At 37.3% G+C, this 23,512-nt stretch overlaps 1 protein-coding gene across 3 annotated transcripts in view; it reads left to right on the top strand.

Annotated features, from left to right (window-relative positions):
* The window catches only part of DPP10 (dipeptidyl peptidase like 10), a 1,517,748-nt gene that overhangs the window by 1,456,944 nt on the left and 37,292 nt on the right, over positions 1 to 23,512 (top strand). For all 3 annotated transcript variants that reach the window (XM_084793012.1, XM_084793011.1, XM_084793013.1), the window contains exons 14-17: positions 6,763 to 6,854; positions 7,449 to 7,496; positions 13,117 to 13,238; positions 14,616 to 14,663. In XM_084793012.1, coding sequence (XP_084649138.1) covers positions 6,763 to 6,854; positions 7,449 to 7,496; positions 13,117 to 13,238; positions 14,616 to 14,663 — 310 coding nt within the window. The remainder of the gene's footprint in view (positions 1 to 6,762; positions 6,855 to 7,448; positions 7,497 to 13,116; positions 13,239 to 14,615; positions 14,664 to 23,512) is intronic.

Raw genomic sequence — 23,512 nt, forward strand, 5'->3', positions numbered from 1 at the left:
TTTGTGGGAATCCTATCAGTTGAGTGAGGTTAATATGCTTGTTAGGGAGTCATAAGTTGATATTTAGGTGAACGCAGTTTATCATTCACAAATATACACAGAATTCACACACATGTAAACACACAGGTATAGCCTCACACATAAGCATATACATAGACATACACATACAGACACAAACACAATTTGGGGACATTGTTTGAAACTTTTTGTCTCAATTTGATAATACCTATAAAATTGTTTAATTAACTGTATAAAACTGCTGACATACAGTCAAGACAACATTTTTGGAAAAAAAATAGGACCCGAATAAATTAATTAGGGAATAAATTTATGTGTTGCATTTCTGTCCTTACTTTTGTTAGGCTTTACATCAATTGATGCATATATTTCCAGTTCCTTTTTACATTAAAATGAGGACTTTTAAAAAAGATTTTAATCAATGTAATTTAGGTTTGCAACATTTAAAGGATGATACATATTTTTCTGATATCCTCTAATGGAATTTTTGATATTTTGCATTTAGCACATTCAGAATTGTGATTTAAATAGATCTGTAACATTCACTCAAACACACTTATTATGCTTTCTTTAAATGGACCATTTTTTATCATTAAAGTTATTCTGCTCTTTGATGTTAGATTCACAGACAAGCAATCTTAATTCACAAACACTTCTATTTTCAACCTCCACCCAAGTATCCATTTCTAAACATTCAAAGTGTCCTATGTGTATTAGTCTGGATCTCTATAGGAACAGACTTGATACAATAAGCACATATTAAAAGTGGATTCATGAGACTGACTTGCACGACTCATTGGCAAGTCCAACAATGGCTAACTCACACTGGAAAGGTAAAGAATCCAGTGGTTGCTAGTTCCATAAGGCTGGATGTCTCAACAGTCCTTGTCAGGTCCTGAAGAGCTAGACAATTACTGGAGAGCCAACTTCATTATAAATTTAGATCCTAAAGAAGTTAATTGTAATATCAGCAAAAAGATGCAACATTAATAGGATGGATGAACTTACCAGCAAGAATGAAGGCATGCAGGTGAAAGTAGATGCTTTCCTCCTCCCGGGGCCTTTTATTTGGATGACCACAGGGAGGAGGCTGCCATATTTAGGGTAGATATTGCCACATTCAATAGTCTAATCAAAACAAACAGGAAATGTTCAGATGATTGCCTCCTAGTCAATTCCAGATCGAGTGACATTGACCACAAACTGCCCCTCCACCTCATACCACCAAGTAAATCACAGGGGTATGTAATGTGTTTCTTTAGGTTTTGTATATAATTCCAAGTGGTTGTCCAAAACAAAGCAACAACATTAATAATCAAAAATGGAGTGCACACTGCATTTCTGACTTCTCCACAGGGCACTGCTGGCCTTGCATGATCTTTCTACTTTTGGCTGTGTTCAGTACTCTACTGCTTGTGCGTCCACAGAATGCTGTCCATGATGGGACCTGGCAACGTAGTGGCCTGCTGCCATTTTCATCTACGAGGCTCAGCTGTGTCTGGAAGCCATCTGACTCACTTAGGACAGGTTCATTTGTTTGAAGTGGTTGCGGAATGAGGCCAGTAAATGTTTGCAAACATCGTGCTCTCTTGCCCAAGTGTAGATAAAAATATCAGAAGGAAAGTTACCCATGTGCTTTCAGGCTCTCTTCAGTCTGGAGTGCAGTGGTTGTGCTGATAAACTGTTAGTGGATATTTTTTTTTTTTTGCACATTTATAGAATCTATCCATGGTCAAGGTAATTCAATAAGGTGAAATAATTATTATACTTTTCTTTAGCCTCCTTTGAAATATGATCATAATTTTATGTACAATAGAGCATTACATTCTTATATTCTCTCCCTCTCTCTCTCTCTCTCTCTCTCTCTCTCTCTCTCTCTCTCTCTCTCTCTCTCTCTCTTCTCTCTCTCTCTCATGTGTGCCTAGGGTGTGTGTGTGTGTGTGTGTGTGTGTGTGTGTGTGTGTATGCTGTGTGTGTACACAATATGCATGTGTGGAAACTTGAGTACCAGTATTGAGTACTATCTATTTCAGTATTTGAGAATAATCTCACAATTTGCCAAATAGGCTAGGCTCTCTGATGATAAGCCCCAGGGATCTGTTTGCCTATGGAATGACAAGCACATGCCACTATGACTGATTAGTTTAAAAAATATATCTCTCATGGGGGAACAAACTAAGGTCCCCAAACTTTCACAGCATGCACTTTGTAAATGCTGTTGTCTCCTTGCCTCCATGGTGATATTTAAAATTTGGATTTCAAATATGTACTTTTTCATAATGCCAAATAAATATTAAACTAATTATTTTTACTAGTATTCATTTGGCTTGATGTATGTTTATATTACCAACTTCTTGTTCAATGTCTCAGTGATACAGTATTCATAGTGCACATTCATTTGTATATTCAATTTAATATTTATTATGTATTTATTTATATGTGTTAGTAAAATTACATTTTTACGCCCAAAGTAAAATAGTTGTATATCCTAATATACATGTTTCCAGATTGCTTTCATTGAGAACATATAAAAGCAGAATATATGAACATTTTCTTCAGTATAATGTAGTCTATTAAAACAGTATTTGAAAAAATATTATTTGGAGTGTTGAAAAGATGACTCAGTACCTAAGAGCTTCCCACCAGAGTTTAGACCCAGCAATCAGAAATGTTTGTCCCTCAGATCTTAGGGAGCAAAGCCAGGAGGAGCGATAGACCTTGCTGATTTCTAACCAGGCCATGATACATGTCCCAGCTTCAAGAAGAGATAGCACAGAATAGAAGAGTACAGTACCCTCTTGTGGCTTCTGCATAGGCACAGATACCTTTGTAGGAATACACATACACTCACACAGACACATGAACACAAACAGTTGCTCTCATGAACTGTATTTTCTGTTGAATGTGATATTGTTACTCTATGAAATTATTTGCATATGGCCCCTCAACTAGACACTCTTCTTGTTGCTATGACAACATACTCAGCAAAAGTAATGTAAAGAAGCATTGATTTTGCTCACAATTTGAAATACAGTCAGTCATGGCAGGAAGGCATGGTGGCAGGTGCTAGCGGTTAGTCTTCTCATGTCCACAGGCAGAAAGCAGAGCTGGCTGAAGGCTGGGGCTCAGCTCATGTTCTCCTTTTAATTTAGTCTGGGCCCCCCAGCCCAGGGGATGGAGCTGCCCCCACTTAGAACATGTCTTCTTTTCTCAGTCTCATGGACATCTCAGGGGAGTGTCTTCAAGGTTTTTCTAAATAGTGTCATGTTGAGAATCCGGGTTAACCCTCACAATATCTCTCTCATTCAGAGAAAGGTGAGTGGAGTTTCCAGACTGTTTGAAATTAGCAGCTGTGCTGTCATCTTCCCAAACTGTGTCGGGGCCAGAGGAGAAGCACATTGTTGCATTTGCCCACTGTGTCTACACAGCAACAAGAAGCTCACTTAGGAGAGCTGATGATTCCTGCCCAGAACAATATTAAGTTCCATTATTGATTATAAGTACTGTAGAGAATCGCATACTCACAATTCATAAGCCTATCACCCAATCAACCTAATAAAAGTTTTTCATTAAATTTCACTACTCTATCTGATTAGGACATTGTCTGAACCCAATGAGTTCATTTCCTGTGGATGAATACACAGTAAATTAAAGCATGATATTTTTAAGCAGCAGTACAGTACCTCCCTTTCTCAGAGACCATAAACGTTAGGCAAAATTTAATATCAGATATTTCAATAAACAGAAAGTTATCGGATGACAAACACGAGCATGGCTAAATGTGCCAGCAGGCTTCGGGTTTGTGAATAAATATGCATGGTTCAGACTTTGCTTCTTTGTATGAGATAACATCATCATGACCCAGGGTGTGTGTCTGATGGCTAGTCTTCAGTATAAGCACTCTCTTCTAGATTCCCAGCCCCTTTTGGAGAATGAATGAAGTCTTACGATTGTTTTCGCTTTTATTCTGATTTTAAAGTTGAAGTAACAATTGAATCTAAAGTATATTGCCCTACTGTAGCTTCTTTCAGAACTACAAGCAGGTATATATCTAAATTCAGAGTTTTCATCCTGCCAAGTTTATAAAGACAAGATTAGGGCTTTAAAAACATGTATTTCTGTGTAATAAAAATATGTTGTCCTTTTCTGCATTGTTAAGTTTACATTAATTGCCCTGAGAGAAAGTTCAACTGATAAAGCTTCTTGTAGATAAGGTTACACACACACACACACACACACACACACACACACAGTCAGTGTGAAAAAATGCAAATTTCCTTCCTATGGCTTGGTCTTGAAAGTGTTGGGAAAACTACCTGATGTTCAGATATCCCGTTGTATAGAGTAATCAAGTATCTGCATTTATTTTTATAATCATAATAATAATGTAACAAATTAGGATTAGTTTGAGATGAGTTTCCTGAAGTCCATATAAGAATTAATGTGTTTACTGTTAAGGGATGTAGTGTTCTGATTCAGGCTAAAAGAAATCTAGTGAGGCCCTTAGTGAGTAAGGTGTGTTTATGTTTCCCTAGCTGGTTATTTACCTTTTCAGAAATGAAACCACAGGAAGTAACGGATGTTGAAAATAAAACTAAAAGAGTGTGAGCTTCCTAAAGTGCTTTCAAAAATAGGCCGTTTTATCTTAATTTTAAAACTGTAGCTTTATTGCAATCATTTTGTTTGTTAGTTTTTTCAAGACAAGATTTCTCTCTGTAGCCTTGGCTGTCCTAGACTCGCTTTGTACACCAGGCTGGCCTCGAACTCACAGAGCTTCAGCTGCTTCTGCCTATCTGAGTGCTGAGTTACAGGTGTGTGCCCCCATGTCCCTCTATAGTCTTTTTATTTGATTTGATTTACCTCTGAGACACAGTCTCACACTTTAGCACAGTTTGTCTATGGACTTGTACAGTGCAGTCTGCACTGAGCTCCTGATCTTCCTGCTCAGATTCCTACTTCTGGGGCTTTGGGGATGCACCACCACAGCTGGCTCTGAATGTGTACTATTTTGAACCAAATATACCTTTGAAGTGAATACTGCATGGCTGTATTCTTCTGTACACTATATTCAAATATTTCTCAAAAGGTTTGGGTTTTATTTATAACCAAGCTAAAACAACACACATACATACCAAAATTTCCTGAGAACCAGACAAAAATAATCAACTCAGAAATGTGTGAACCAAAAGGTTTGCGAATATTTACAAATATCAAAAAATCATTCTAATGTTTTAAGTGACTTTTTCCTTCTTGAAATTGGCATTCTAGGTGGGCTAAAATATTGAATATTAGTACTTTGTTCTTGGAGAAATCAGTGCGGATCCTGAAAGCCAGTGAGGACGACAGCTGCCTGAGGTAGCTTAGGATTCCATGCTGGGTTAGGTGTGGAACTGGCTAAAATCTCACCAATTTCCTGTCCTCCTTGCATCTGTACCTTTGGTCTACCGAGACTTGTATTTGTTTTCTTCCTTTCACAGAGGGAGGCTCTGGTGATGTAACTGAGGCATACTACGTACCCATGCTGTCACATAGCTCCCAACTGTCCCGCATCTGCCTTCTGAGCAGAGAGATTCCAGGCATGCACCAACTAGTGGGCAGGAAGAGAGCATTTAGGAAATGTAGCTCCATGCCAAGAAGACTTAAGAATGTGTTGAAGAAAGACTCTGTTACCATGGAAACAGAGTGGCATATAGATCATGTTTCTGTTTTCTATTTCATTGGCAGTAAAATGTCAAAAGATCATTCCCTCATACCATACCCATGCCTGCTATCTAGACATTCAGAGGCTGAGGCAGAATGATCTCCAGACTCAAAACCAAACACGAACATGAAAACCATCACAGGTTAAGAGCACATGTATGACTTAGAACCCCAGCTTCAGATGTTTTGTCAGCCATGTTCCTCTATAGCTGTAAGAAAGTTTGATTTTAAGCACACAAATGTGGAACTCACAGATGTAATTTAAAGAACGTACAACTTCTGCACTCTGTAGCACCGTGTGATTGCTGTGGTTGACTAATATTGGGATATTTGAATGCTAATAAGAAAAGTTGTAATGTTCTAACCCCCCCTCAAAAATGGTATATATCTGCAGTGAAAGACAGGCCAATTAGCCTGATGTGATCAAAGTGTGCTGGACTGAAATATGCTGTTTATCTGTGTAATTACTCCCATATATGGAGAGGAATGATAAATGTTTGAGAAGGCAAACAGCCTTGTCCTGGTTTGAGTATTATACAACGTACCAAATGTTACAGTGAGACTCACATAAGGAAGGGGAAGAATAAATAGAATTGCTTGGTTTCAACAAAGTTTCTTCTGAAATGTTTGCTGTGACGTTTACAACTGCACAGCTGCCACCTATTTCAGTGAGAACAGTAGAAGTCTCACATTGGAATGAAGCACTTCCCTCGGGGTAACTCATGTCTGCATGGCCACCTGGTGCATCCTGAATTGTTTTCCTACATAACAGGGATAAAGGCACTGTCCCACCATGGTTTCTCTGTTTGAATGCTTGTGAGTCTATGATTTTTTTATGTAGGAAACTGAATGTCATTTGAGAAAGAATTAGATAAAGCAAAAGCTGCCAGTCTTCTTCTTCTTCTTCTTCTTCTTCTTCTTCTTCTTCTTCTTCTTCTTCTTCTTCTTCTTCTTCTTCTTCTTCTTTCTTCTTCTTCTTCACCCAGGGAGATGCTGTTTAAGTAAAACTGAGAAATCAATATTTTCAATTTTATTTTTTTGCAGAGTAAAAGCGAGCAAATTACGGTGCGACATCTGACATCAGGAAACTGGGAAGTGATAAAGATCTTGGCCTATGATGAAACAACTCAAAAAATGTGATTGTTTTTGCTTCTCTACATGGGTTGACCATCAGCGTTGTCAAGTGTAATCTTTCTACTTTTGGAGAATTATTTTCTTACCAAAGCCCTTGTTCAAGCAAGCTACCCATGTAATAATAACCCTCTCTTTAAAAGCATTGTCTTGGGACTGCACCATGTACTGCTCTTGCAGAGGACTCAGGTTCAGTTCTCAGTGCCCATATCAAGAGACCTACAAACTACTTGTAATTTCAGCTCCATGGAAATCTGATGCCCTCTGCTGGCCTCTATGGGTGCTTGCCTGCACATACAACTATACACAGATACATATAAATAAAAATAAAGCTTAAAATTTTTATCTTTGCTTTATTCACAGACACTGCACACAGACCCAGTTCTACCATATTCTCTTAAGACACTGGAAAAGCTTAAGACGCAAGGTGCTTACCTTTCAAAGCAAGACAGATGCATTTCCTGAATGGGACAAATCCCCATGACTGAATAACAAAACAACCCTCATCTGTCTTTTTTGATGGGTTACAAATTTCAAGTGAAAATTAAGGTTGATGAAAATAAATCTATCTCTAATGATTTTGCTATTTTTCCCCACAGTTACTTTCTGAGCACAGAGTTTTCTCCCCGAGGGAGGCAGCTGTACAGGTAGGTGGTTTGAACTCATTTCTCCCAGATTGGCTTTTCAGAGGCCACCACCACAAGACTACAGAGGCAGGGTAAATCTCAGCTCATTTTCAATATGGCAAGGGAAGATGACTCTCTGTATGGCAACCTCAAACAAAGCCTTGTGTTTGTCTCATGGGTGTGGACCTCAGCAAGCCTGGGAAGCCTCACCGGAGTTAAGATTTTCCCTCTTGCTGTTCAATGCTTTTTTTTTTAATTTGCTGATAACAAAAAGATGCAGCTTTCAGGACAGAGACAATAAAAAATACCTTATTCGGGAGCCAGATATAAGTGGCCATGGCTTGGGAGCACAGACTTAGGTCATCCCAAATACACCGTTACAATGAGGTAACAGTTTCATGCACCTTTTACTGTAATAATACAAAGAAATTCATAAGTTAAGATACCTTTTAAATACATCAGCAGGAACCTCAGGTAGACAACTTAGAGTAAATCTGAGAAACTTGCTCTACAAGCATCAGATGCTGGTATTTGATAACATTCTTAGAGAATGGTAGAATACAGGATTCTATTCATACATTTCAAGGAGATTTCCCTAATAGTCACAGTATGTTAGTTCATACACCAAGGTGACCAATAAATGCCTATTCAAGCAGCTAAGATAGGCCAAGATAATTTCGCTCAGCACCTGCAACATCCCAACTTCTCTATAACCCTGGAATATTAAGCAGTCAGTTGACCACTGTAAATTTTCAATCCAGTGTCTTTCTTGGAAATTTAGTATATGGGGCAAACACACAACAATGAAAATATATAAAAAAAAAACTGGGTCTAAAGTTAGTTATTTTTACAAAAGTAGTATTTGTTTCTCAGTTTCTCTCTTAAACTAGCTATCACACAAACAATAGAGACTCTTATATTTATTTAATAATATATTTCACAACATAATAACTGAGCAGTTATTATTTTAGTCTTAACCCTCTAAGTTAATTTGGCTGCCTCCCAGCATACATCTAAGAGTTGCTGAAACTTTGTAGCTTTCCTTGCTGAGCTGTCTCTCTCCTCACTTCTCCTGGACCTCTCCTGTGGCTGAACCTCCTACTCCTCCTCTAACTCGTCCTCCTCTGGCTGCAGGAAGTCCAGCCCTATTCTCTCCTCTGCTCAGTGATTGGCTGTAAGCTGCTTTACTGGCATATCAGGGGACAAGTGGAAAGCAATATTTATATGACACTGAAACAGATTCTCAGAACAAGAATTATAACCAGATATGGGGGTTGACAGGTAACAGAATCAGCATTTGAATTATACAATAACCTTTTACCTGCAGTCTAATTTTCAATATGACCAATCTCTTTAAAAAAGAACCTCATATTCTTGCCCTGGTCCTTTGGCTGTGACCTTCTGAGAGCCTGGGAGATTATGCCAAGGCCTGGAGGTGTCTGTGCCCTTCTTCATTTTATTTATCCACTTTTATAGTTCCACAGAGTTTTTGTGCATATGTATGTGCCTTATTTTTTTCACCTACAAACATTACAAACTTTTACATATTTTCCTAGCAATCTTTACTTCTGCACCGTCTCATGTTGAGTTTTCTGGGCATCAATCAATGTGGCACAAATATAATTCATTCCTATATAATATAATACCTTGATGGATGGGTGCCTGAATACGAATTCTAGCAAGCAACAGCTATGTTCTCTTTTCCTTTTATTATTTGTCTTTTTTGTTTGTTTGTTTTTGTTGTCTTGAGGTTCATAAAATTAAATGAGATTGTTTGAGAAAGCAGCCTTATTTGAGTCTAGAATATTCTTTGCTTAACTAAAATAAAGCAATATATCTGTGACTGTCCACATCTTCCCAGCATTTACAAATCCGAAACTAAATTTATCAAGGGTTAAGAACCCGGCTATTCAGAAAAGTCTCATTCTGCAAGCTCTCCACAGGACCTCACAAGAATGACTTTTATTTTGGGCAAGCAAATGGCCTATTATTTCTGGATTCTCCATGCACTTTCTAATTTCCATTTCACATACCGGCTTTTAAACATGTCAAGGTTTTTGTGGTTTATTCTCAGTGGAAATTCACCCTTTTTGAAGAAGTTTCACCTCTCCTTACCAAACAGCCTATACTTTTTTTAAAGAGTAAAAATGTATATTGAGGACCAGGGATAAAGTGAAAGCATGGAAACTGGATGTTTGGATTGCCAGTTTCTATCTAAAAGTGGGGTAGATGAAAATCCAATATTTGAGAGGTGAATATGTGTGGTTCCTAGAGCAAACTAGATAGCTAGACTAGCGAGAATAGACAAGCTCTTAGTTTAGGAAGACACTGACTGTCCAATGAAATAAAATAGGGAACAATTGTAAAAGATATCCACCTCAACCTCTAGCCACCAAAAACAAGTACGTACCCTGGAGAATGGCTTCTCTCATATTCAGGGCGAGTCTTCTCACATCAATTAACACAATTAAGAAAATACTCCCAAAGAAAGAAAGAAAGAAAGAAAGAAAGGAAAAGAAAATCCCTCAGAGATGTGCTCTCAGATCAACCAAATCCAGATAACTCATCATTACAACTCTAAGTTACATAAAATTGACAAAGAGAACTAACACTTACAACCAGAAACAATGCTTTAGAGATGTAGAAATCTTTCCTCATATTTTATTCCTTTCATTTGAAAAAAGATACTAAAAGAAATGACCATTGACAATAAGCCTTGGTCAAGGTCAATGGGCGAACTTCCTTCCTCTTATTAGTCTAAATGTGACTTGAGCTACATCCACTGGTTAGCTGTATGTGATTACTTGTGACTGTGTCATGACAGCCAATTTGCCCATGACCTGGACTAGTGCAGTGGACTGTGCTATAAAAAGAAGACAGTGTCAACAAGTGTCCTCTTTTATATAGCACATGGAGTGTCAATTGGCTTGACGGTTAGAAGGGGTTTGACCCGGAAAACTCAGTGTCTTGCTTTAGCTATAAAAGTGGTCAGTAGTCAATTTAGTGCATGGAGGAATGAGAACTGTTACCAAATCCAATGCTGGTATTTTTTTTTTCCTAAAAGCACTGGTTTTTTGTTTGTTTGTTTGTTTGTTTTCTTTTTGTTTTTGTTTTGTTTTGTTTTATTTCAGGGCTGTCATAATCTGAGTAGTGTGAAAGGGGCTGGAGAGATAGTGGGTAAAGTGCCTGTTGTATAAGTACGAGGGTCTGAGTTCCTATCCTGAGCACCCATATTAAAAGTGGTGGTGCTTACTTGAAATCATAGTGTTACAAGGAGGGAGGCATAGGAGGCTCCCTGGAGGCTGGTGGCCAGGCAATGTCGCTGAAATAGAAAGCTTTGGGTACAGTGACAGACTCTGTCTCAAAAACATAAAGAGTGGAGAAATAGAGGGTGAAAGCCAACACCAACATTTGGCCCCAGCTCATGCGTGCTCCAGAGAGTACTCCTGAACACACGTGCACATCACATGTACCCACCCACTAAATAAGTAAGTCTTAAATACCACTGTGAATCTCTAGGAATGTTGCATATGAAAGCTTTATGAAAGAGGACAAAAGGTTAAGGTTTCAATTTTTTTTAACTTACTTTATTCTTGTTATGCATGTGTATCTTTTTAAATTTTTATTATATTAATTTTTTCATATTACATCTCAATTGTTATTCCCTCCCTTGTATCATCCCATTTCTCCCTCCCTCCCATTTTCCCCTTACTCCCCTCCCCTATGACTGTGACTGAGACTTGATACCCTATGAGCACATACAGGAGGAGGACGTTCTCCTCAGTCATTTCTTAATGTTACCAACCCAGAGTGGATGGTATGCAACCCAAGACACTTCCTAAACTTCTCTAGAATGAAGCTGCAACATCACTGTGAATATATTTCGTAAAACTGAATTGCACCCTAGAAAATGGTTAAATGAAAAAATTTATAACCATAGTTCGAATAAATGTATGTGGTTATCTCACCAGTCATTGAAGGGTGAATTTCTAAGTGCCTGGTCTGTCTGTATCTGTGGGCTGTGATGCTATCACAGCATTTCAAGTGTGAGGTTATAACTCACTGTGGGCTACAGATAACGGTAAGCCTGAGTTTCTTTTCCCACTCTCATGTCCACTCTACTATGTCTTCTCTTTTCCCTAGGATTATTGTATACTAAATGTCAACATCAATATGGTTATTAGTCATTAGTGTGGCCCATTCTAAAATGTGGTTGATAACACTTTGCTCAAATAAGCTTTATAAAAAAGCTTTTAAGTAGCATATATTAATTATACATAATAATGTCATTTTCACATATGTATATAATGTTTTTCAATCACATTTATTTCCTTGTCTCCTCCTACTCTTGTTGATCCTTTTCCTCCTCTCAAGAAGTCTCCTTATACTTTCATGTAGTGTATGTATGTGTATGTGTGTGTATGTGTGTGTGTGTGTGTGTGTGTGTGTGTGTGTGTGAGAGAGAGAGAGAGAGAGAGAGAGAGAGAGAGAGAGAGAGAGAGAGAGAGAGAGGCAGAGAGAGAGACAGAGACAGAGACACAGAGAGACAGAGACAGAGACAGAGACAGACAGATAGCAGACAGACAGAGACAGACAGACAGACAGAGACAGATAGAGAGAGACAGAAAAAGTTTGTTAGGTCTATTTACAGGAATGTGAACAACTTATGAGTGGGTAAACCACAGAATAAAATGTCTCTCCTTCCCTCTTGAGTCATTATCTGTCCATAACTCCAAGACCATTCATCATGAGCATGCCTCTCTTTCAGGGGAAAAGAAAACATATGTTTTAATTTTCTGACTAGAGTAATTTTATACTTGAAACTAGTTATAAAATAAAGGTTATTGATATGTGGTTTAATTTTGAATGCCTTCTTCCCTAAAGCACCATTATCATAAAATGAAGACAAAATGATTCCATTGACCTTGTATGTCAGTAGTATTTCATATACTTTTATATACAAATGTTTCTTCACTAAAAATCTCAGTGCCATTTTTGATAGGAAAAGTTAGGGTACCAAATTCTAACATTTACACTCTTGAGGTTAAAAAGATAGGAGCTTCATTTGGAGAGAGTTGTAGAGAAAAAATTTCTGGTTTTGGCTGATGAGGATTGCTTTATCTCTGCCTTTATGGACAAGTTTTCTTCTAGACTGTACATACAAAGAAGATGTAGGGATTGGAGATAGATCAGCAGTTAAAAGTCTGTATTGCACTTTCAGAGAACCACAGTTTAGGTTCCAGAACCCAGATGCCCTCGTCTGGCCTCCTCAGGAATCCACACATACATGCACATACACATATAGGCATACACAAAAATGAAATAAGTATTAAAAGGGAAATGCAGTTAACGATAAATTATCCTGAATGCCATGGTTATTGATGTGCTTCTAGCCATGTACACCTACAACTTATATGCATCTATCATAATTTTAATGCTATTTCTCAGAAGAGAAAAATGTATCTGTCCTAACTTTAATAATAGAAAGTGATTCTGCATGTTTTGAATGAATCACAAGCTAGAAGGAATTTTCCCAGGAGCTCTGAGGCAGCTTTTCTATTTGACCATATTTAAATGTTTATACCTTGAATTTAAAGTGTTTATATTAACAATATTTCTCATTTCTGTTTTATTTTTCTAGTGCTTCTACTGAGGGATTATTAAGTCGTGATTGCATCTCATGCAACTTTATGAAAGAAGACTGCACATATTTTGATGCCAGCTTCAGTCCCATGAACCAGCATTTCTTGTTATTCTGTGAAGGTTAGATAGTGTATGCTTTTTAGTAGGATTCATTTAATACATTTGGTTAACTAGTATCCATTACTGTCATTAACAAGTGTTTATAAATTAGGGAATTTCTAGAGAGTCAAAGTTTATTCCACTATTTCACTTATAGGAGACCAGAAAGTGCCATCAGATTTCCTGGAGATTGAGTAGGTACCTGTGAGTTTCCCAACACAGTTCCCACATGTGTATGTGTATGTATTGGGAACTGAATCTAGGTTCTTTCCATTATTTTTCTAAGGTCAATAAGTTAACTGCTGAGCCATCACTCCCGGTCCTTCGATCTAGAAATTTTTTAAAAATTAAAAAAAAAACTGCCTTCTTTATAAACAGTAGTTTTAATAATCAACAAGGGTAAAAAGAGCCAACTTCATTGGTAAAATGCTTTTTATTTAAGAATTAGGACCTGAACTTGGTCCCAAGAATCACATTTAACAAAAATAATGTTATCACACCTGTAATCCCAGCACTTGGGGAGGCAGAGGCAGATGGGTCTCTGTGATCACAAAGCCAGTCTGGTCTACAAAGTAAATCCAGAATAGCCAAGGCAACACAGAGAAAACTTGACTCTAGAAAACAAAACAAAAACGTTGAGTACAGCATCAAGCCCTTATAATTCCTGTGCTGGGGACAAGAAACTGAGAGATACCTGGGGCTTGCTGGGATCCAGAGACACCTACTTGGCAAATTCCTAGCCAGTGAGAGATATTTTCTCAAAAAAGTTAGACATCACTGCCAACTAAAGAGCCATGCCCAAGGTTGTCCTTGGACCTCCACCTGCACACATACACAGGGTCCTGCTCATCCGGAACACCACTCCTTGCATATAAGAATTTGGGATTTATGTGAAATTACTTCATCTGCTCATCACTTCATTTGATGTTGACTAATGGCTCCCACCTCCTATTCTTTCTTTTGTCTTATGCCATAATGTCATACTCTTACATGGATGTGTTTAGATGTGTGTGTATTAAAAAGAATAATAACCACGTTAGTGTGGTACCATATTTCTCCTTGGGATGAATTGAGTGGCATGAATTCTGTCAATTTTGTTTCTGTTTCATCATATTTTAAATATAAAGAACTCTCATTTTGAAGAAGGATCTATGCATTGTAGTCTTTACGATAAGCATGAATTTGATATTCTTATTATTTTCTTGATTAGCTTGTGTGCGTATGTATGCATGTAGGTGTGCATGGCATGAAGCATATGTGGAGGTCAGAGGACAATTTGGGATTTAACTCTCTTCTTCCACCACTGACTTGGCAGAAAGCACATTTTCCCCTTCAGCCATCTTACCAGCCACCTTACATGTCTCTAAAAACCTTTATATGTCTGTTTTTAAATTTCAGGTCCAAGAGTCCCAGTGGTCAGTCTCCACAGTATGGAAAACCCGTCAAGTGAGTAGAGGATGAGACAACTTGGAAAATGATGCTTGTATTGATCACAGGAAAAATGCTTTCTTGTCTGTTTGCTCTTATATTGTTTTATTTTTATTCTGAGTGTCATGCTCTCTGGAACCTTCCTCAAAAGGATCCTCAGCCCAATAGGTGCTTTGTGAAGGTCTTCAAGTTGATTTTATGTATGCTAATAAAACAGTTAAGTGAGTGGCTTGATCATGTCATAGCTTAGGTTAGATCTTGACTCCTGCTGTATCTCCATCCATTGAAGAAAAATCGAGAGCTTTGTGCATTCCCACCTGCCTGCCTCTGATTTTCTGAATCAAGTTTGATCCCCACGTAGATTAACTTCTATTCCAATGCCTTTTATAGAGATAGTCATAAAATATTTGGAAAAATTATGAAATATTTTATGTGTTTTATTTTACCTCATTTGTATTAGATATGTAGGCATCATTATACATATAAATTAATTCACATATGTGAATTTATATGTGAATATTCTCGATTATTCATTTATATATTCTGCCAATTTTATTTTTAATTAGCAACCAATGTTTTCAAATAATGCATCACAGTCTATGGTTTTATTGATAAGATAGTTGTGTGTTTAAGAACTTAGAGTAAATATGTAAGAACATAATTAAATCAATCTTCTTTCAAGATTTCTTCTTAATTCATTTCTTAATTTTATGTGTATACAAATATGTTTATATGCCTAGTATATGTACATACACCATGGAGGCTACAAGAAGGCAACTGATCCCCTGAAAAGGGATTTATAGTCAGTTGTGAAATGCCCAATGTGAGTACCAGGAAGCAAACCCATGTTCTCTGCAAGAGCGATATGCGCTCTTAACTCTTGTGATATCTCCCCAGTCCCCAGAAGGACTGGTCTTAGAATAAATTTCTGTATTACACTGCCTTTTCATGCCTGCTTCTATCTCTGTTTTCTAAATTTACAAAGTCAGAATTCTTATGCTCTAGTGACCTATATAATCATATAAATTTACTTGTATTTATGTGAGTGTGAAAGTATGCCATGTATGTCCAAGTGCCAGTGGAGGCCAGAAGAGGGCGCTACAGGCCCTCAAAGTGGACTTCTATATGGTTATGAGCTTCCCCATAGGAATGTTGAGAACTGAATTCAGTTCTTCTGCAATAATAGTACTGACTCATGACCACTAAGCCTTTTCTCCAGCCATAGAAGCTATGTAATCTTACTGTTAAATTTTTACTGGTTGACTTGCTGAAGTCAGAGAGCATCCCTGAGATAATTTGTTTTATTATTTCATTTTGCATATAAAGAAACTGAGTCACGGACACATTAAAGAACTTAGCCAGGATCATATTAATATTTAAAAGAGCCAGAAATCAAATGAGGAATCCAAGCTTAGAATGTTTCTGTTATGGCTTTCTCCTGAGTCACCTTTACGGAAGTAGCCATTTTCATTGGACGGTGCTATACATGTGTAGAATTGGAGAATATGTGCCATTCTGAGAAAAGGAAAGGCATCCCATGATCACGTAGTTGAACTATATAGAGACTTATCATCTCTTCCCACAAAGACAGGTACTAAGTTTCTGTTGTTTTCTTGTTTGACTGGAAGACAACTCAGCATTTATTTTAGTTTCTATTTGTTCCTTTGTTCCCATCTTCAGAACATATCTTAAAGGGGTGTGGTAAATGATTGAGTCGGCCTACCACTCACAACAAAGTTATTTTTATTTCTGCACATATATAAGGTCCTTTGCAATGTGTGCATGAGTGAAGATATTCTATATTGAGTTAAATTGGAAGCAACACTTGCTACTTTGATTCAATTTTATAATATGCATCATTCAGAGATAGAAAATGTCTAAAATCACCCCATGCCTTCGTTTAACAGTAAACATTTCAGCAATCAGAGCATTAGATTTGAAGAACCTGCTTGTGAATGCAGAGGTAGTTAGGACACCTTCAGTTGTTAACCAAATAGAAAGAAAATTTAATTTTACAGATAGAAAATAACCATATGAAATGACTCCATCATTACTTTCTTCAGAGAGCAGAAATGCCACAGCTAATAGCTCTGAGGACCACTTTCCTTGTAGACAAAGGGACAAATACATTTGCAAGAGGAGATATGTTTATGACCTATGAGACGTGGCAGCTCTGGGTGTCACACTGCATATTTGACCTCTGCCAAAGGATAATTCAAAGAAAATTCTTTGTGAGAAATGGATTTAATTTTATGCTATGTTTTTATAACATTGCTGACAATTACAGAACATTTCTCCTGACAATTTGCCAAATATTGCCAATGTCCTCACCAAGAAGTCAACTATGATTGCCTCATGATCAAGAAGTAGTTTTCACATAGGCTATGTGAATAGAGGTCAGGTGCTTGCTTTTCTTTTAAAGGACACTTACTTAGGGAGACAAACTTTTTTATTCAGTGACAAGTGGGTTGGGAGAGTTGATAAAAATAGCAGCATCAGTGAAACAGACTTAGCTGTTCTCTGAACCGCATGAAGTAAAAATATGTCACGAAAAGAAAATTGTGAAAAGCAAGGCTGTTTAACCAACATGGAAAAGTAACGAAAAACAGTAAATAAAACATCAGATTAATATCTTTCCTAATAAATTAATAGCAAAAGTCTTTAGTTTAATGATGACTGTGTAGAAAGTACATTCCATAGTTTTCTATTATAATAATGAAGAGCAGCAAACATTTAGGAAGATAACAAAATCTGCAGCCTTGAGTCTTTCACATATTCTTTTTCCTTTTGACAATTCAAGCTGAGGTAAAAATCTGAATATTAGTTTATAACATAAAGATATTGATGATTTATATAAAATTGCAAGAAAGGACCAGGGAGATAACTAAGCTATTAACTCACCTTTCTAATAAACACAAAGTGCCACATTCAACCACTGTCACCATATAAGCTGGGCATGGACATTCATTGCTGTTTTGCCAGCACTCTGGAGGTAGAGGCAAGGTGATCAGAAATGTAAGGTCATTCTTAGCTACATAGTGAGTTCAAGGCTAATGTGGGATCATGATATTCTGTCTCAAAAACAAAACAATATCCAAACACAAGATGATCATCTCAGATAGTCAGAGTCCTTACATTTAAGTGGGAACCTTTCAAGTGATTTTTGTTTTTGTTGTCTCTGTTTTAGTATTTTCCAAATACTCTGTACTGAACATATGTTCAGTGTGTAATGGACTTAATATATGGTATAAATACAAAAAATTTTATATGGCTAATATTTGAAACACCCATTTCCTCTATTGATGTCCACCTGTCCAAGGACAAGTTCACTCCACTGCCCCAGCCTTATTGGGATGTGCAGTTATGTTGTCAGCCTCTAGGACAAGCGGTGAATCTCATAGCAAGAACAGACAGCAAAGCTTTCTGTTTTTTTTTTCTACTTACATAGCCAACACCATTCAATTATAGGGCTTCCCCTTAAACAACAGTGTGTGCCCTCTGGGTACCATTAATGTGTGACTTTGGGCTCTAAACTCCTCCATGATTTTGGTAGAGAAATCATTGGGCTACAGTTTCTCTCTCTCTCTCTCTCTCTCTCTCTCTCTCTCTCTCTCTCTCTCTCTCTCTCTCTCTCTCTGCCTTGCAGCATATTCCTTCCCTGCTTTTAGGCATGTCTGTTTCTTTCATTTTGGCTCTTCCTTTCCATGCTTTCCTTTCTTATTTTCTATCTTCCATTTCTTTGGCTCACTGACTGTTTATTCTTTTGTCACTTCTTATCATCCTCCCTCTCATCGCCTTCACATCATTCTGTTCTCATTCTCTTATCTTTGCATCCCACACTCTACATTTAACTCTGTGCCTTAGCATGACCTTGCCTTCCAATTGTTTGATGAGAACAAGTGTTTACAAAAGCCATTTTCTGAATTTATTGCAATTTTTGGTGTGCCCATACTATTTTGAAATGGTTTAAATCTTCCTAAATTTTGTTGTTGTAACTACAATTTAGCTCTCTGTGCTCATGGAAAGATATTTATTTTATGAGTAAATTAATTCCATTTAATGTAAATGAAAAAAATTCCAACTGCTGTTATAGTAATGTAATTAGTTTACTTGTAATTATGTTTTCCCCCACTGGTAATTTATAATAAGTTATGTGAAATTACTCCAATAATACTCCCACGTTGGTCCCACTAGATGTTCTTACTCATTTACCTAATTATTAATTGTAATTCAATAATACAGCACACATTTATAAAACAAAATATTAAATATGATCTGTATTTAGCGGTATAAAGATAAAAATTAAACAGACTTTAATGTCTTTTCTACAAACAACATCATCAAGTGATGTTGGCATCTTGCACATACAGAAAGTAGAATATTCAGTGTGCTTTTATAATAGTGTTTACAGTGTGAATTAGTGATCTTAATGGACTATACAGAGTAAGAATTCATAGCTTCAGGGCCAGTGAGATGGCTTAATGGGTAAACTGCCAACCTCATGAGTTCAAGTCCCCAGGCACACAAGGTGGAAGGAAAGAACTCCTAAAAGTCATGCTCCAACTTTTATACACACTACTAAACACCTAAATGAGAATGTAATTAAGATGTTTGAAATGTGATTTCACATCTTCTAACATTTGTTATAAGATGTTGTGATGGCTTCTTTTAAAAAATGTGCTAGCATTTAAATAACACAGGTGGCTGGGTTTAGGAAAATCAGAAAACAGGTTCTTTGCAATTTCTGTTATTGAGGATGATAGTAGGCAGAAATTTGAGCCAGGTGTGGTGACATACACCTTTAACTCCAGCACTCAGGAGGCAGAGGGAGGAGGATATCTGTGAGTTTGAGAAAACCTACCTTTAAAAACAAAAAGAAAGCAACAAAAAACAAAAAACAAAAAGAAAAGAAAAAGACAACCTCCTTAGTCATCAAACAACTCTGAGATTCCATCTTACACCCATCAGAATGGCTAAGATCAAAAATTCAAGCAACACCACATGCTGGTAAGGATGAAGGGAGAGAGAAACACTCCTTCATTGCTGGTGGGAATGCAAACTAGTACAGCCACTTTGGAAATCTATCTGGTTCTATCTCAGAAAAATGGGAATAGGGCTTCGTCAAGACCCAGCTATTACACTCCTTGGAATATACCCAGAAGATGCTCCAGCACACAACAAGAAAATTTGCTCAACCATGTTCATAGCAGCCTTATTCATAATAGCCAGAACATGGAAACAGCCTAAGTGTCCATCAGTAGAAGAATGGATAAAGAAACTGTAGTACATATACACTATGAATTACTACTCAGCTATTAAAAACAAGGAATTCCCAAAATTTGTGGATAAATGGATTGAGCTAGAAATGATCATAATTAGTGAGTTAATCCAAAAGCAGAAAGACTCAAATGGTATATACTCACTTATATCTGCATATTAGCCCAAGAGGCATGTCTCACGAAAGCCTTCACTTACCAGGAAACTGGGACAGAGGGGAGGACATCCTAATGGGACTCTAGATGAGAGAAGCATGGGAGAATAGCAAAGTAGAAGGATCCAGAGGGTCCTAGAAACCTACAAGTAGAACATTATGATAGGCAGACTTGGGCCCAGGGGTCCCGCTCAAACTAAGGCACCAGCCAAGGACAATACAGGCGGTAAACTTCAAACCCCTACTCAGATCTAGCCAATGGACAGAATATTCTCCACAGTTGAGTGGAGAGTGGGATATGACTTTCTCACGTACTCTGGTGCCTCACATTTGACCATGTCCCCTGGAGGGGGAGACCTGGTGGCATTCAGAGGAAGGACAGCAGGTTACCAAGAAGAGACTTGATACCCTATGAACATATAAAGGGTGAGGAAGTCCCCCTCAGGCATAGTCATAGGGGAGGGGAGTAAGGGTAAAATGGGAGGAGGGAAGAATGGGAGGATACAAGGGATGGGATAACCATTGAGATGTAACAAGAATAAATTAATAAAAAAATTTTTAAAAAAGAAAAGAAAAAGAAAGAAAAGTTTGTTTGGAAGGAGATTATACATAGAAGTCATAACTCAAAAAATAAACAGAATTAATTGGGTAGAGCATGGTCATTTCTCTTGATTTCTGAGGCTGAGGGTGGAACCCAGTGGTAGGATGCTCACCTGACATGTTCATGCCCTGGACTCTATTCCCAGCACAGCAAACAATCTAGCAGGAAACCTGGGAGTTCACTAAGATGAGTAGATGATTATAATGTAGGCAATACATGGAAGGTGAGTAAAACAAATGAGATGCGACTTTATAAATAAAAGTAACGAACATAAAATATTTGAAATGAAAAGAAAATGTATTCCACGCAATGCTTAACGAATGTACCACCAAACTTACACAAGGTGTTCTAGAAAATAGAGGTCCAGGAAGACATGGAGGTACACACATCTAGTTGTAGCATTTGGGAGGCAGAGGAAGGACAGTCTCCAATTGGAGATGATTTCTGGCTGGAAAAAGAGTGTAAGTCCAACAGGGGCGCATAATGAAACCCCGGTTAAGAAAGGTAGAAAACCTATACCATCTGGGACCTGTACTCCAACTTCAGAATCAAATAAAATCAAATCAAATCAAATGATGCCTGGCTAAAAAGACCCAGTTAGTGAAGGTTTTATCTTACCAGCACAAGGTCCTGAGGTTAGTCCCCAGAATTTTCATAAGAAAGGCAGAGGATTGTGGGGCACACTTATAATCCCAGTCCGAAGAGATGGAGACTGGAGGATCTCTTGGGTTCATTGCCCAGTAAGAGACCCTGTCTCAAGCAATAACAACACAAAGGTAGACCGCACCTGAGGAAGTATATGAGGTGGATCTGTGGCCTCTACAAGATAGATACTGCAACCACCCCACCCACTCACACAAGAAAAAGACAGAGAAGAAATGAAAAAAATTACACTTTCTCAGGAATTTAAGTGTGAAATGTTTTTTTTACTACATATTACATTTAGAAATTTATTAAATGGATAACATTTTATGATTGTGCAATGTTTACTCATTCCATGTTGCTGAAATACCCCAAGTCAATATGATTTATCATTGTTTTATGAGAATCACAAAGGATTTAGAAATGAGCATTGAATAAGAATTTAACAATAAATTCATAGTCATTTCAAATGGACAATACAGAAATGTACAGGGAATTCTTGTAACATTGAGAGACAGATACTACTTTGGGATCAAGGAAGGTAATCTTGCTTTACCCAACTGTTTCCATATGCAATTCCACTAGAAGACTCAGCTAGGACAAAGGCAATAATAATAATAACAACAAAACTGCCTTTATTTGCAGAAAACATGGTTGTATACAAAAGGTTTTTTACAAATAAGTAAAAACCTGTCACAAAACAATTAAAATGAGCAAAAATCAGGATTACACATGTGTATATGTGTTTATAGATACATAAGTCAAAAATCTTAAAAACGTGATAAAGATTAAATGTAGTTTAAAGCACTTAAAATAAGTTTGACACAATACCTGGAAATGAATCTAGTTAAAACACATGTCCCATAAAATAAAAACTATGGTATATGTCTAAGAGACATCAAAGACTCAGACACACACACACACACACACACACACACACACACACACACACACACAAGCACTTGTATTTAAAGGTCATTTATTTTAGTATATAAACTATCCTCAAATGCATTTTTACATTTAACAACACATAAGTTAAATTCTAGCAGATTACTTACGTATTTTTCATAGTAAATCAACTTAAAAAGCTGAATTACTTTTACTTATTTATTGTGTGGCATCCTCATGGCACAGCACATATCTACAGGTCAGGAGACAACACAGGTCCTTAAGATCAGTCTTCACAGCTAAGACTAGGAGACACACACCTTTACCTGCTAAGCTATCTCCCAAGACTGTCAGTTAATATGCAAACTTTTATTTGACTGTTTGTATTTTGCTATCTTTTCCAGTTCACCAGGGTCATTTGTAGCATCTAATATTTTATTGATTTCACTTGCAAATTTTTCTTCTTAGGCTATAATTATCACATATCTTATACTTTGAATGTAAAGTTTTGGAATGAGAGTGTGTGCTTTTTCCAGCTTATTGAACAGTTGGCCTATGATTTTAACATTTCCATCTGAGACTGATACTGTATAGGTCATTTCTGGATTGTTCCTACTGACTACATTTTGTTCTCCTCCTGAGTTTTCATATTGGTAATCCAAATGATTCAAATTTTATCTCATTTACTGCTACATAATTTTATATCCTTTAAAATGTTCTGAAGGAATGTAGTGGCATGACCATACTTTTATTTTCAAAATGTAAATGTTAATTCTGATGTACTGGAACAAATGGGGGGGGGGGAATTTCACTAAAATGAGAAAGTCCAGTTAGAAACCCTCCTGTGATTTAAGAGACAAGTAAAGATTTCCCTCTGTGCCTGGCACAAGGCCTAACAAGAAGGAGCAACTTGATATTATGGGGTAGTGGATTGCTTCTTAATTATTGGGTAAAAGGTAGGTGGACATATGCCCCTTTTGATTTGCAAAATTGTTTAATACAATGCTTTTATAGTGTGAGAATTTCATAGATGCATATAACTCATGGTCAAAAATGTTTCCCATTTAACTTCGTGCCCTTTTCTTTCTCTATAACCCACCAAATCCACTCTGTGTTGCTCATGTGCTCATGGGTGTGGGAACATCTGCTACAGAAAACTCTTTCTCCGCTATCAGGCACTAGCTCCCTGGCTAGAAGTGGGGACTTGTGGAGCCCTCCACACTCCATGCTGGAATGTTCACGGGCTTGACCTTGTATAGAAAACCATGGCTGCTGTGCGTTCACATGTGCAATGGTTCCAGGCAG

This window comes from Acomys minous (assembly GCF_964271855.1).
Source record: "Acomys minous genome assembly, chromosome: 1".
In the NCBI taxonomy this organism is placed as follows: domain Eukaryota; kingdom Metazoa; phylum Chordata; class Mammalia; order Rodentia; family Muridae; genus Acomys; species Acomys minous.